Source organism: Entelurus aequoreus, linkage group LG06 (genome assembly GCF_033978785.1).
Source record: "Entelurus aequoreus isolate RoL-2023_Sb linkage group LG06, RoL_Eaeq_v1.1, whole genome shotgun sequence".
Taxonomy (NCBI): Eukaryota; Metazoa; Chordata; class Actinopteri; order Syngnathiformes; family Syngnathidae; genus Entelurus; species Entelurus aequoreus.
In genome coordinates, this window is record NC_084736.1 from 7,673,901 (window position 1) to 7,686,307 (window position 12,407).

Here is a 12,407-nt window from a genome sequence, read left to right on the forward strand (position 1 = left end):
GGAATAAACAAAAGCTTCGTTTTCGATAAGGCGGCGCCCGCACTCGCCTCGCCTCCCCCCGCAGACGTAACTCTCGCCTCCCCCCGCAGAAGTTACACTCGCCTCCCCCCGCAGACGTAACACTCACCTCCCCCCGCAGAGATAAACGTCATACAATAGAAGTCCACTTTCATCAGAGGCCATGACTTTCTCTCCACCTTCACATGTGAGTGGGAGCTGCTGGACGCTGGCTGACACTTTTCTAAACACTTTGATAGCACACACACACACACACACACACACACACACACACACACACACACACACACACACACACACACACTGCAATGATGTCATTTAGTTCTTCTATCTACTCCTTTTCAGGCATGCTGAACTGTGCAATGTTACTTTGTTGGGCCCATAAAGCAGTGACTATATTGACAAAAGTATTTGGCCACTCACATATGAACTTGAAGTGCCATCCCATTCCTAACCCATAGGGCTCAATATGATGTGGGGCCACCTTTTGCAGCTTCAACTCTTCTGGGAAGGGCTGTCCACAATGTTGCCGAGTGTGTTTATTAGGAGTTTTCCACCATTCTTCCAAAAGCGCATTGGTGGAGAAGGCCTGGCTCTCAGGCGCCGTTCTAATTCATCCCAAAGGTGTTCTATCAGGTTCAGGTCAGGACTCTGTGCAGGCCAGTCAAGTTCATCCACACCAGACTCTGTCATCCATGTCTTTAAGGACCTTGCTTTGTGCACTGGTGCACAGTCATGTTGGAAGAGGAAGGAAACTGTTCCCACAAGGTTGGGAGCATGGAATTGTGCAAAATGTTTTGGTGTCCTGGAGCATTCAAAGTTCCTTTCACTGGAACTAAGGGGCCAAGACCAACTCCTGGAAAACAACCACACCAGGAACCCTCAAGTTGCTGGCACGGCAACTCTCCCAACCGCGCCATGCCGTCCCCATACTATTAATACTAATCAAACATCATCCCCGGGGCCAGATCTGGCCCGCGGGCCTTGACTTTGACACCCCTGATGTAGATAAACTAATGAGCATTATATATACAAAGTTCCTGTACCACCCAGCTTGTTTTCACCATGCAACGTTACGTAAAAAAAAATCAAGTTATCATTTTTTTATTTTTTTGCTGCCAGTGGCTGTAACATCCTGGGCGAAACCTTCAGAATAAAAGCACATTCACCACCTGAATTGCCGACCTTTAGCTTTGTCATTACGTGCTCTCAAATGTTAATATATGACTATTTATATCAACAATTAGACATGTTTCTCTTTACCGGTTTCCCACCTTTTTCTGTCAGCGATCCTGTTCTGTCTCCTTGTAATGTTTGATCCTGTTCTGTCTCCCTGTAATGTTTGATCCTGTTCTGTCTCCCTGTAATGTGTGATCCTGTTCTGTCTCCTTGTAATGTTTGATCCTGTTCTGTCTCCCTGTAATGTTTGATCCTGTTCTGTCTCCCTGTAATGTTTGATCCTGTTCTGTCTCCCTGTATTGTTTGATCCTGTTCTGTCTCCCTGTAATGTTTGATCCTGTTCTGTCTCCTTGTAATGTTTGATCCTGTTCTGTCTCCCTGTATTGTTTGATCCTGTTCTGCCTCCTTGTAATGTTTGATCCTGTTCTGTCTCCTTACAATGTTTGATCATGTTCTGTCTCCCTGTAATGTTTGATCCTGTTCTGTCTCCTTGTAATGTTTGATCCTGTTCTGTCTCCCTGTAATGTTTGATCCTGTTCTGTCTCCTTGTAATGTTTGATCCTGTTCTGTCTCCCTGTAATGTTTGATCCTGTTCTGTCTCCCTGTAATGTTGATCCTGTTCTGTCTCCCTGTAATGTTTGATCCTGTTCTGTCTCCCTGTAATGTTTGATCCTGTTCTGTCTCCCTGTATTGTTTGATCCTGTTCTGTCTCCTTGTAATGTTTGATCCTGTTCTGTCTCCCTGTATTGTTTGATCCTGTTCTGTCTCCTTGTAATGTTTGATCCTGTTCTGTCTCCCTGTAATGTTTGATCCTGTTCTGTCTCCTTGTAATGTTTGATCCTGTTCTGTCTCCCTGTAATGAATGATCCTGTTCTGTCTCCTTGTAATGTTTGATCCTGTTCTGTCTCCCTGTAATGTTTGATCCTGTTCTGTCTCCCTGTAATGTTTGATCCTGTTCTGTCTCCTTGTAATGTTTGGGATTGTGCTGAAAATCTCCATTTCCCCCTCGGGGGATTAATCAAGTATTTCTGATTCTGATTGATGAAAAGATGATTGAAGAATGTGTTTGTGTTGTGGCTCCACTCGCTTGTAGAAAGAGAGAACGCTGGACAAAAGTGACTAAATATGGTTTGCTGCTCTAACTGCCAGGTTTGTTGTAGGAATGCATTTATTATTGAAATTAAAAAATAATAGCTTGCTAATCGCAAGGATGTGTTTTCCAATAGTTATTTTACTTTTTATTGAAAAGGGCACATGTACAGTCTTAGTTAATCCTGAGGTTATATTTAAGAGTTTTAAAATAAATAAGTGTTGTACTGTATATGTAATTGCAAGGATGTTTTTTTAATTATTATTTTAGTTTTTATTTAAATTAAAACAAAAAAGGCTATTATACAGTATCAGTTAGTCGTGTTTTTTATTTATTTTATTTTTTTATTTAAATTAAAACAATCAAAGGGTTATTATACAGTATCAGTTAGTCGTGTTTTTTATTTTTTATTTTACTTTTTTATTTAAATTAAAACAATTAAAGGTTTATTACACAGTATCAGTTAGTTGTGGGTTTTTTTATTTTACCTTTTATTTAAATTAAAACAATTAAAGGGTTATTATACAGTATCAGTTAGTTGTTTTTTTATTTTACTTTTTGTTTAAATTAAAACAATTAAAGGGATATTATACAGTATCAGTTAGTTGTGTTTTTTTTATTAAATTTTTATTTAAATTAAAACAAAAAAGGCTATTATACAGTATCAGTTAGTTGTTTTTTTATTTTACTTTTTATTTAAATTAAAACAATTAAAGAGTTATTATACAGTATTAGTTATGTTTTTTTAACTTTTTATTTAAATTAAAACAATTAAAGGGTTATTATACAGTATCAGTTAGTTGTGTTTTTTTAATTTTACTTTTTATTTAAATTAAAACAATTAAAGGGTTATCATACAGTATTAGTTGTGTTTTTTATTTTACTTTTTATTTAAATTAAAACAATTAAAGGGTTATTGTATAGTATCAGTTAGTTGTGTTTTTTTCCCATTTTCCATTTTATTTTAATTAAAACAATTAAAGGGTTATATTATACAGTATTAGTTATGTTTTTTTTATTTTACTTTTTATTTAAATTAAAAAATTAAAGGGTTATTATATAGTATTAGTTATGTTTTTTAAACTTTTTATTTAAATTAAAACAATTAAAGGGTTATTATACAGTATTAGTTAGTTATGTTTTTTTATTTTACTTTTTATTTAAATTAAAACAATTAAAGGGTTATTATACAGTATCAGTTAGTTGTGTTTTTTTCATTTTACTTTTTATTTAAATTAAAACAATTAAAGGATTATTATACAGTATTAGTTAGTTGTGTTTTTTTAATTTATTTGACTTTTTATTTAAATTAAAACAATTAGAGGGTTATTACACAGTATTAGTTATTTTATTTATTTTACTTTTTATTTCAATTAAAACAATAAAAGGGTTATTATACAGTATTAGTTAGTTACGTTTTTTTAATTTTACTTTTTATTTAGATTAAAAAAATTAAACGGTTATTATACAGTATTAGTTGTGTTTGGTTTTTTTTACTTTTTATTTAAATTAACACAATTAAAAGGTTATTATACAGTATTAGTTAGTTATGTGCTCTTGAATTTTTTTATATTTTTTTTAATTAATTTTGCATTTAATTCGTTTTCAAAATGTTATTCTGTTATTCTCAAGTTACTTTTTCATGACTTCGACAAACTTGAATGATCCACAAGGGAAATTGTTCCGCTCAGTAGCTCAGTCACAAAGGATGGAAAGGGGTAAGGATGGAAAGGATAATGCAGGCATAAAGTAGACTAAAAATGTACCATGGTAGCAATATAAAGTATAACATATTTAATATATTGACATTATATATATACAGTATATAATATATACTGATATAGTATATTATTATATTATAGTTTTATATTTATTATAACATAAAAAATATAATATATATATAATATAAATATTATATATGAATATTATATTAACTGACAAAATGTAAACAAACAAAAAAAACCTGCATATTTTCTACAGTCACCAGAATTTTACTATAAAATTTGCAGCAAATTACTGTGAATAGACAATTTATATCACTTTTATTTTTAGGATAGCATTTTGGCGACTAGTACAGTCGTTTTTTTTGTTTTGTTTACCTTATTTTTAGTGTATAGTTTGAATCTCTATTGAGTAAACTAAATGAAGACGAACTCCATCACTGGTTTAGTTTCCATGGTGAAAAATGGCTTTATTGCTATTATTATTATTATCATTATTATTATTATTAATATTATCTATAAAAAGCTGCACTTGCTATCCAACATGGAGACTAGATTTGCCAGTGAAAATAAAACTAAAACAAAAGCTGCATGTTTGAGTCCAAAATCCTGGAGCTAAGAGCGCATGTGTTGCTACAGTGTAACGGTGGAGAAACAAGGACTGTCCTTACTTCTCCTAGTCGGGCTTGCAGGCGGTCCCGGCAGTAGCAAGACCCGGTGAGAGCACTCATGTGTTGTTCTATACTAGTGTGTAACTGTGGAGAAACAAGGACTGTCCTTACTTCTCATAGTCGGGCTTGCATGCGGTCCCGGCAGTAGCAAGTCCCGGTGAGAGCACTCATGTGTTGTTATATACTAGTGTGTAACTGTGGAGAAACAAGGACTGTCCTTACCTCTCCTAGTCGGGCTTGCATGCGGTCCCGGCAGTAGCAAGTCCCGGTGAGAGCACTCATGTGTTGTTCTATACTAGTGTGTAACTGTGGAGAAACAAGGACTGTCCTTACTTCTCATAGTCGGGTTTGCAGGCGGTCCCGGCAGTAGCAAGTCCCGGTGAGAGCACTCATGTGTTGTTCTATACTAGTGTGTAACTGTGGAGAAACAAGGACTGTCCTTACTTCTCCTAGTCGGGCTTGCATGCGGTCCCGGCAGTAGCAAGTCCCGGTGAGAGCACTCATGTGTTGTTCTATACTAGTGTGTAACTGTGGAGAAACAAGGACTGTCCTTACTTCTCCTAGTCGGGCTTGCATGCGGTCCCGGCAGTAGCAAGACCCGGTGAGAGCACTCATGTGTTGTTCTATACTAGTGTGTAACTGTGGAGAAACAAGGACTGTCCTTACTTCTCATAGTCGGGCTTGCAGTAGAGCAGGCGGTCCCGGCAGTAGCAAGTCCCGGTGAGAGCACTCATGCACACGGTGCACTTCACGCACGTCTCATGCCACGAGCGCTCGTTGACGCGCAGCAGGAAGCGGTCGGCGATGGGAGAGTCGCAGCCTGCGCACACTTCTGCGCACACCTCTGCGCACACCTCTCCTGCACCGCCGCCCGGGTACTCTGGACCTGAGGAGGGGGAGGGGGAGGATGAGGAGGGTGAGGAGGGTGAGGGTGAGGAGGGTGAGGAGGGTGAGGAGGGTGAGGAGGGTGAGGAGGGTGAGGAGGGTGAGGAGGGTGGTTTGACTTTCTGCATGTGTCTGTTTATTATGATATTATGTTACTGTTTATTATGATATTATGTTACTGTTTATTGTGATATTATGTTACTGTTTATTATGATATTATTATGTGACTGTTTATTATGATTTTATTATGTGTCTGTTTATGATATTATGTGTTTGTTTATTATGATACTATGTAACTGTTTATTATGATATTATTATGTGACATGTTTATTATATTAATATGTGACTGTTTATTATGATATTATTATGTGACTGTTTATTATGATTTTATTATGTGTCTGTTTATGATATTATGTGTCTGTTTATTATGATACTATGTAACTGTTTATTATGATATTATTATGTGACATGTTTATTATATTAATATGTGACTGTTTATTATGATATTATTATGTGACTGTTTATTATATTAATATGTGACTGTTTATTATGATATTATTATGTGACTGTTTATTATATTAATATGTGACTATTTATTATGATATTATTATGTGACTGTTTATTATATTAATATGTGACTGTTTATTATGATATTATTATGTGACTGTTTATTATATTAATATGTGACTGGTTATTATGATATTATTATGTGACTGTTTATCCATCCATCCATTTTCTACCGCTTGTCCCTTTTGGGGTCGCTGGAGCCTATCTCAGCTACAATCGGGCGGAAGGCGGGGTACACCCTGGACAAGTCGCCACCTCATCGCAGATAGACAGACAACATTCACACTCACATTCACACACTAGGGACCATTTAGTGTTGCCAATCAACCTATCTATGTGACTGTTTATTATCATTTTATTATGTGTCTGTTTATTATGATATTATGTGTCTGTTTATTATGATACTATGTTACTGTTTATTATGATATTATTATGTGACTGTTTATTATGATTTTATTATGTGTCTGTTTATGATATTATGTTTCTGTTTATTATGATACTATGTTACTGTTTATTATGATATTATTATGTGACTGTTTATTATGTTTTCATGTGTCTGTTTATTATGATTTTATTATGTGTCTGTTTATTATGATATTATTATGTGACTGTTTATGATATTAATATGTGACTGTTTATTATGATATTATTGTGTGATTGTTTATTATAATATTATGAGACAGTTTATTATGATATTATTATGTGACTGTTTATTATGATAGTATTATGTCACATAATACTATCATAAAAAACAGTCACATAATTTATGTGACTGTTTATTATGATAGTATTATGTGACTGTTTATTATGATATTATTATGTGACTGTTTATTATATTATGTGACTGTTTATGATATTATGTGACTATTTTATTATGTGACTGTTTATTATGATACTATGTGACTGTTTATTATGATATTATGTGACTGTTTATTATATTATTATGTGACTGTTTATTATGATAGTATTATGTGACTGTTTATTATATTGTGTGACTGTTTATCATGATATGTGACTGTTTATTATGATATTATGCGACTGTTTATTATATTATGTGACTGTGTATCATATTATGTGACTGTTTATTATATTATGTGACTGTTTATTATGATATTATGTGACTGTTTATTATATTATGTGACATGTTTATATTACTATGTGACTGTTTATTATGATATTATGTGACTGTTTATTATGATATTGTGAGACATGTTTATATTATCATATGACTGTTTATTATGATATTATTATGTGACTGTTTATTATGATAGTATTATGTCACATAATACTATCATAAAAAACAGTCACATAATTTATGTGACTGTTTATTATGATATTATGTGACATGTTTATTATATTATTATCGTTCTGTTTATTATGATATTATGTGAAATGCTTATATTATTATGTGACTGTTTATTATGATATTATGTGACTGTTTATTATGATATTGTGAAACATGTTTATATTATCATGTGACTGTTTATTATGATATTATGTGACTGTTTATTATGATATTGTGAAACATGTTTATATTATCATGTGACTGTTTATTATGATATTATTATGTGACTGTTTATTATGATAGTATTATGTCACATAATACCATCATAAAAAACAGTCACATAATTTATGTGACTGTTTATTATGATAGTATTATGTGACTGTTTATTATGATATTATTATGTGACTGTTTATTATATTATGTGACTGTTTATGATATTATGTGACTATTTTATTATGTGACTGTTTATTATGATACTATGTGACTGTTTATTATATTATTATGTGACTGTTTATTATGATAGTATTATGTGACTGTTTATTATATTGTGTGACTGTTTATCATGATATGTGACTGTTTATTATGATATTATGTGACTGTTTATTATATTATGTGACTGTGTATCATATTATGTGACTGTTTATTATATTATGTGACATGTTTATTATATTATTATGGTTCTGTTTATCATGATATTATGTGAAATGCTTATATTATTATGTGACTGTTTATTATGATATTATGTGACTGTTTATTATGATATTGTGAAACATGTTTATATTATCATGTGACTGTTTATTATGATATTATGTGACTGGTTTTTTTTTTGGATCGTGCTCTGTTTGTGTTGTGTTGTGTTTGCTCGGTTCTCTTATTATCTTTTAACCTGCTCATTGTTCAGCATGCACTTTGGCTACCCATGTGGTCCATTTTAAATGTGCTTTATAAATAAAGTTGATTTGATTTGTTTATTATATTATGTGACATGTTTATTAAAATATTATTATGTGACTGTATGCAGTGACGTGTGTTTTTTTAAAATTTTGGTGTATTTATACTCATGTGCATTTTATAGTTATATATGCACCAACATGTTTATATTGTGGTGTTTTTAATTTAAGCTCATGTACATTTGATATAGTTCTATATGCACCAACATATTTATATGTTGGTGTATTTAAGCTCACAATACGAGCATTTTAACAATATTGTTATTCTCATATGCACCTCTCAGTGACATGTAAATGTTTATATTATGGTGTATTTAAGCTCACAACATGAATATTGTAACAATATTGTTATCCTTACAGTTATTATATGCAACTCTCAGCAACGTGTGTTTATAATTTGGTGCATTTAGGATAGTCGTTTTTTTTGTTGTTTTTTTTAAATAATTTCCTTATTAATAAGTAACAATATTAAGAGTGATAAACACCTCATATTTATGTTTGTGTATTTACAAGGATTTATTTTTTTTGTTTACAATAATTTCTTTCTTTATTAAATATTTCAGTTCAGTTTCAGTTTATTTGGAACATGCATACGATACAATGTCATGCATCACATATTTCCATTTGTTTCATTACAGCACGTCCGAAAAGGAGCAGGAAGAAGCGAAGCTTATTTAATCCTACCCCTTTTCATACCATGGCAATTTTATCCAAATTTCCTTGTTCTCTGTAACAGAACACTGAATAAATAAATAAATAAATAAATAAATAAATAAATTTACCTTAGTTAGTAAACAAATATTAAAATACATAATCTTTATTTTAAAAAAAAAAAAAGGTTGAATATTTTCATCATAATTATTGTTTTGTGAAGACTTGTAGTTTGAACAGTCTCTTAAACTGAATCATATTAGCACTTTGTTTGATTTATTTGCTAAATCCATCATTTATTTCCACAAAGTGATATGCTAAAGTTGTTGTACGTGTTATATGCCAATAATGATGCACACATTAAAAAAAGAGAATACCTCTTGAATTTGAACATTATGTTTATAAAGGCTAAATATGTTAAATTTGAATCATATGTCGTTTTATGCAGCCAAAATGTGATGAAATATACCTGAAGAAATTTATTTCGCTCCCCTTTCATTTATTATTTGAACATTTAATAGGCTTTTTTTTTTTTTTTTTGCACAAACGCAATTTTAACGGCACTGTAAAAAGGCCTTTATCGCACATGTAGGCCTCCCCCTTCACTAGATTTGCTGTTCAAATTCTACTTTTTTGACATGTTTTTTTTTTTTTTTTTACATTTTTCCTGCTGGTTGAAAACATTATTTTGGGTACTGACCAACAAAAGGTGTGGAGGATGGAGGCTGCTGCAGACACGACTGTGGACTCTCCTCCGTTTTCATGCCTTCTTTTCTCGCCTCAGTGTGCTCGCTGCAAACACACACACACACACACACACACACACACACACACACACACACACACACACACACACACACACACACACACACACACACACACACACGCATTTGACGTGCAAATATTAAAAGAAAAAAATTATTACTGCAAATGTGCCTAATTAAACAGTAATCACGTCTAAATGTGGGTATAATTGTAAAAAAAAAAAAAAAGTGATTTAAAATGATTAAATATCTATGTATGGTTGCATTATTATCAAAGAATATAAATAAATACATGCACGATATTAATTCGGTGTGAGAAGTAATCGAATTATGCGTTTTTTAATCTTAGAATAATGATTAATAATTATTTGAAAAAAAAATGAAAAAAAATCCCGCCTTAATCTCATTTTTCACAAATATTAAATATTTTTCTTTACATTAAATTGTGCGTATTTTCTAAATATTTCACATCATCTCATACAATATGTCTGGAATGAATGGGATGACACAGCGTCATACTTTAGGCCCGTAATCCAATTGTAGATTGTCATTTATTTGCTAAATATTGGTTGATGATTTGCCATGATAATGAAACAATAAAATAAATGAATTATGTAAATTCAAGCCTATAATCAGAATTTTTCCCCCCTCCTAACAGGGGAATGGGATGTATTAATATTTGTCATTTGCATGGAGACAATAATAATAATGCTAATTAGAAGGGGGAAAAAAACATTTATCACGTCACTTCCAATACAACTGCAGGAGATTCGAGTTTAAGAATAAATATTGCATGAATACAAAACACTTTGTAAAAATAAAATAATTTAAATACACAAAAAAAGTGCATCGGTCCGCATTTGATGGGGGAGAATAATGAATAATTATACTAAACTAAGACGCATTTGGCTTTTTTTTTTAATTCCAAAACTGCATTTAACTTCAGTTTTAAAAGCAATTAATACATTAAATAAAATAAAAACGTCACTTCCTATAAAATTGCAGGAGATTTTAAGAATAAATATTGCATGAATACTTTGTAAAAATAAAAAAATAAAAAAATAAAAACACCAAAAAAAAGTGCAACGGTCTGCATCTGATGGGGGAGAATAATTAATTAATTACACAAAACAAAGACGCGTTTGGCATTTTTTAAATTCCAAAACTTCAGTTAACTTCAGTTTTAAAAGCAATTAATAAATAAAATAAAATAAAAACGTCACTTCCAATAAAATTGCAGGAGATTTTAAGAATAAATATTGCATGAATACAAAAGACTTTGCAAAAATTAAAAAAATAAAAACACCAAAAAAAAAGTGCAACGGTCCGCATTTAATGGGGGAGAATAATTAATTAATTACACAAAACTAAGACGCGTTTGGCATTTTTTAAAATTCCAAAACTGCAGTTAACTTCAGTTTTAAAAGCAATTAATAAATAAAATAAAATAAAAAGTGGATGATGACAAAAGGTGATGAATAATAAAAGTAATGATAAAAAGGTATAATTTACTACAAAACCTAGAGATTTCATTTTAAAAAGAAAACAAAACATGTATAATTTGTCTCTATTGGACTAATAATGACTTTATCTCCATTTATCACAGGAGATTTCAGCTTTCAAAGATTAAAAAAAAAACGCATTAATGTGCAATAAAACTATCATTTGGAGAAATAAAAAATATCACAAAATGACAAGCCCCCAATTTACTGTAATTAAGGTAATAAAACAAGACGTGTCAAAGTTACCGTAATACTCGTTTGAACTGTTGACAATATTACATTTTTGCACCTTTTTTATAACATCAAAAACTCTTCCATTTCTAGTAATTATTGACGCAAACGAAATAAAATGACGATGAGTTCCTACCTGGAGGTGAAACACACTGCTGAGATCTCAGTGGGCAACATTCAAAACTAAAAAGTACAGCAACGGGGGGGAAAAAAGTGCACGGCACCACCAAGTTGAAGATGCGTTCAGGGACCGGCGTACCTGCACACTCTCCCGCTTTAAGCATCCATGATGACTGCACTCCTCCCGGCCACACTATTGTCTTCTCCTGCAGCTTCGCGGTGCTTTTGTGCCTGGAAAAGGGGCTCGCAGAGCAGAGAGGGACTGCAGGAGAGGGAGGGGGGAAAGGTGGAAGAGATGAGTCATGAAGTCCAATTAGGACGATTTTTTTTAGGCTTTTTTTAAAAGAGAAGGCACCGCTTTGTATTGTGGGAAAATATCATTAATTGTCATTCATAATAAACAACTTATTTGCCATTAAAAAATAAAATAAAAAGATGTGCAGTGTTACTGCATTTAAAAAGACAACAACGCCCTCTTGTGGCCAAACATCAAAGCTGCAAGAAAAAAAAATCCCCACTGGATAGTTTTCCCCCCAAAAAACAAATACGTTGCAAACAATATTTGATAGTATTGTGACTTTCATATGTTTTGTAGTTTTTTTCTTGTTAGGAATTGTTGGCTAATAGTTAAATAGCAAAGATGTCACATATTGCATGACTTTCACAACAACATTTACTGTCATCTTTTTTTTTTTAGTCAAGTACAATTAAGTTAAAACAGTTTTAATTTTACAGTTAATTACAAGAAAATTACAACCATATTCTGTAATTTT

At 32.0% G+C, this 12,407-nt stretch overlaps 1 protein-coding gene across 1 annotated transcript in view; it reads right to left on the bottom strand.

The window, feature by feature from the left end:
- Positions 1-11,850, bottom strand: part of lmx1al (LIM homeobox transcription factor 1, alpha-like) — a 69,421-nt gene extending 57,571 nt beyond the window's left edge. Inside the window, exons 1-3 of the mRNA XM_062049930.1 lie at positions 11,651-11,850; positions 9,718-9,809; positions 5,346-5,565 (exon numbers count right to left, since the gene is read on the bottom strand). Of these exons, the coding sequence (XP_061905914.1) occupies positions 5,346-5,565; positions 9,718-9,809; positions 11,651-11,691 (353 nt within the window). The 5' untranslated portion in view covers positions 11,692-11,850. The remainder of the gene's footprint in view (positions 1-5,345; positions 5,566-9,717; positions 9,810-11,650) is intronic.
- Between the last annotated feature and the right edge of the window lie 557 nt (positions 11,851-12,407).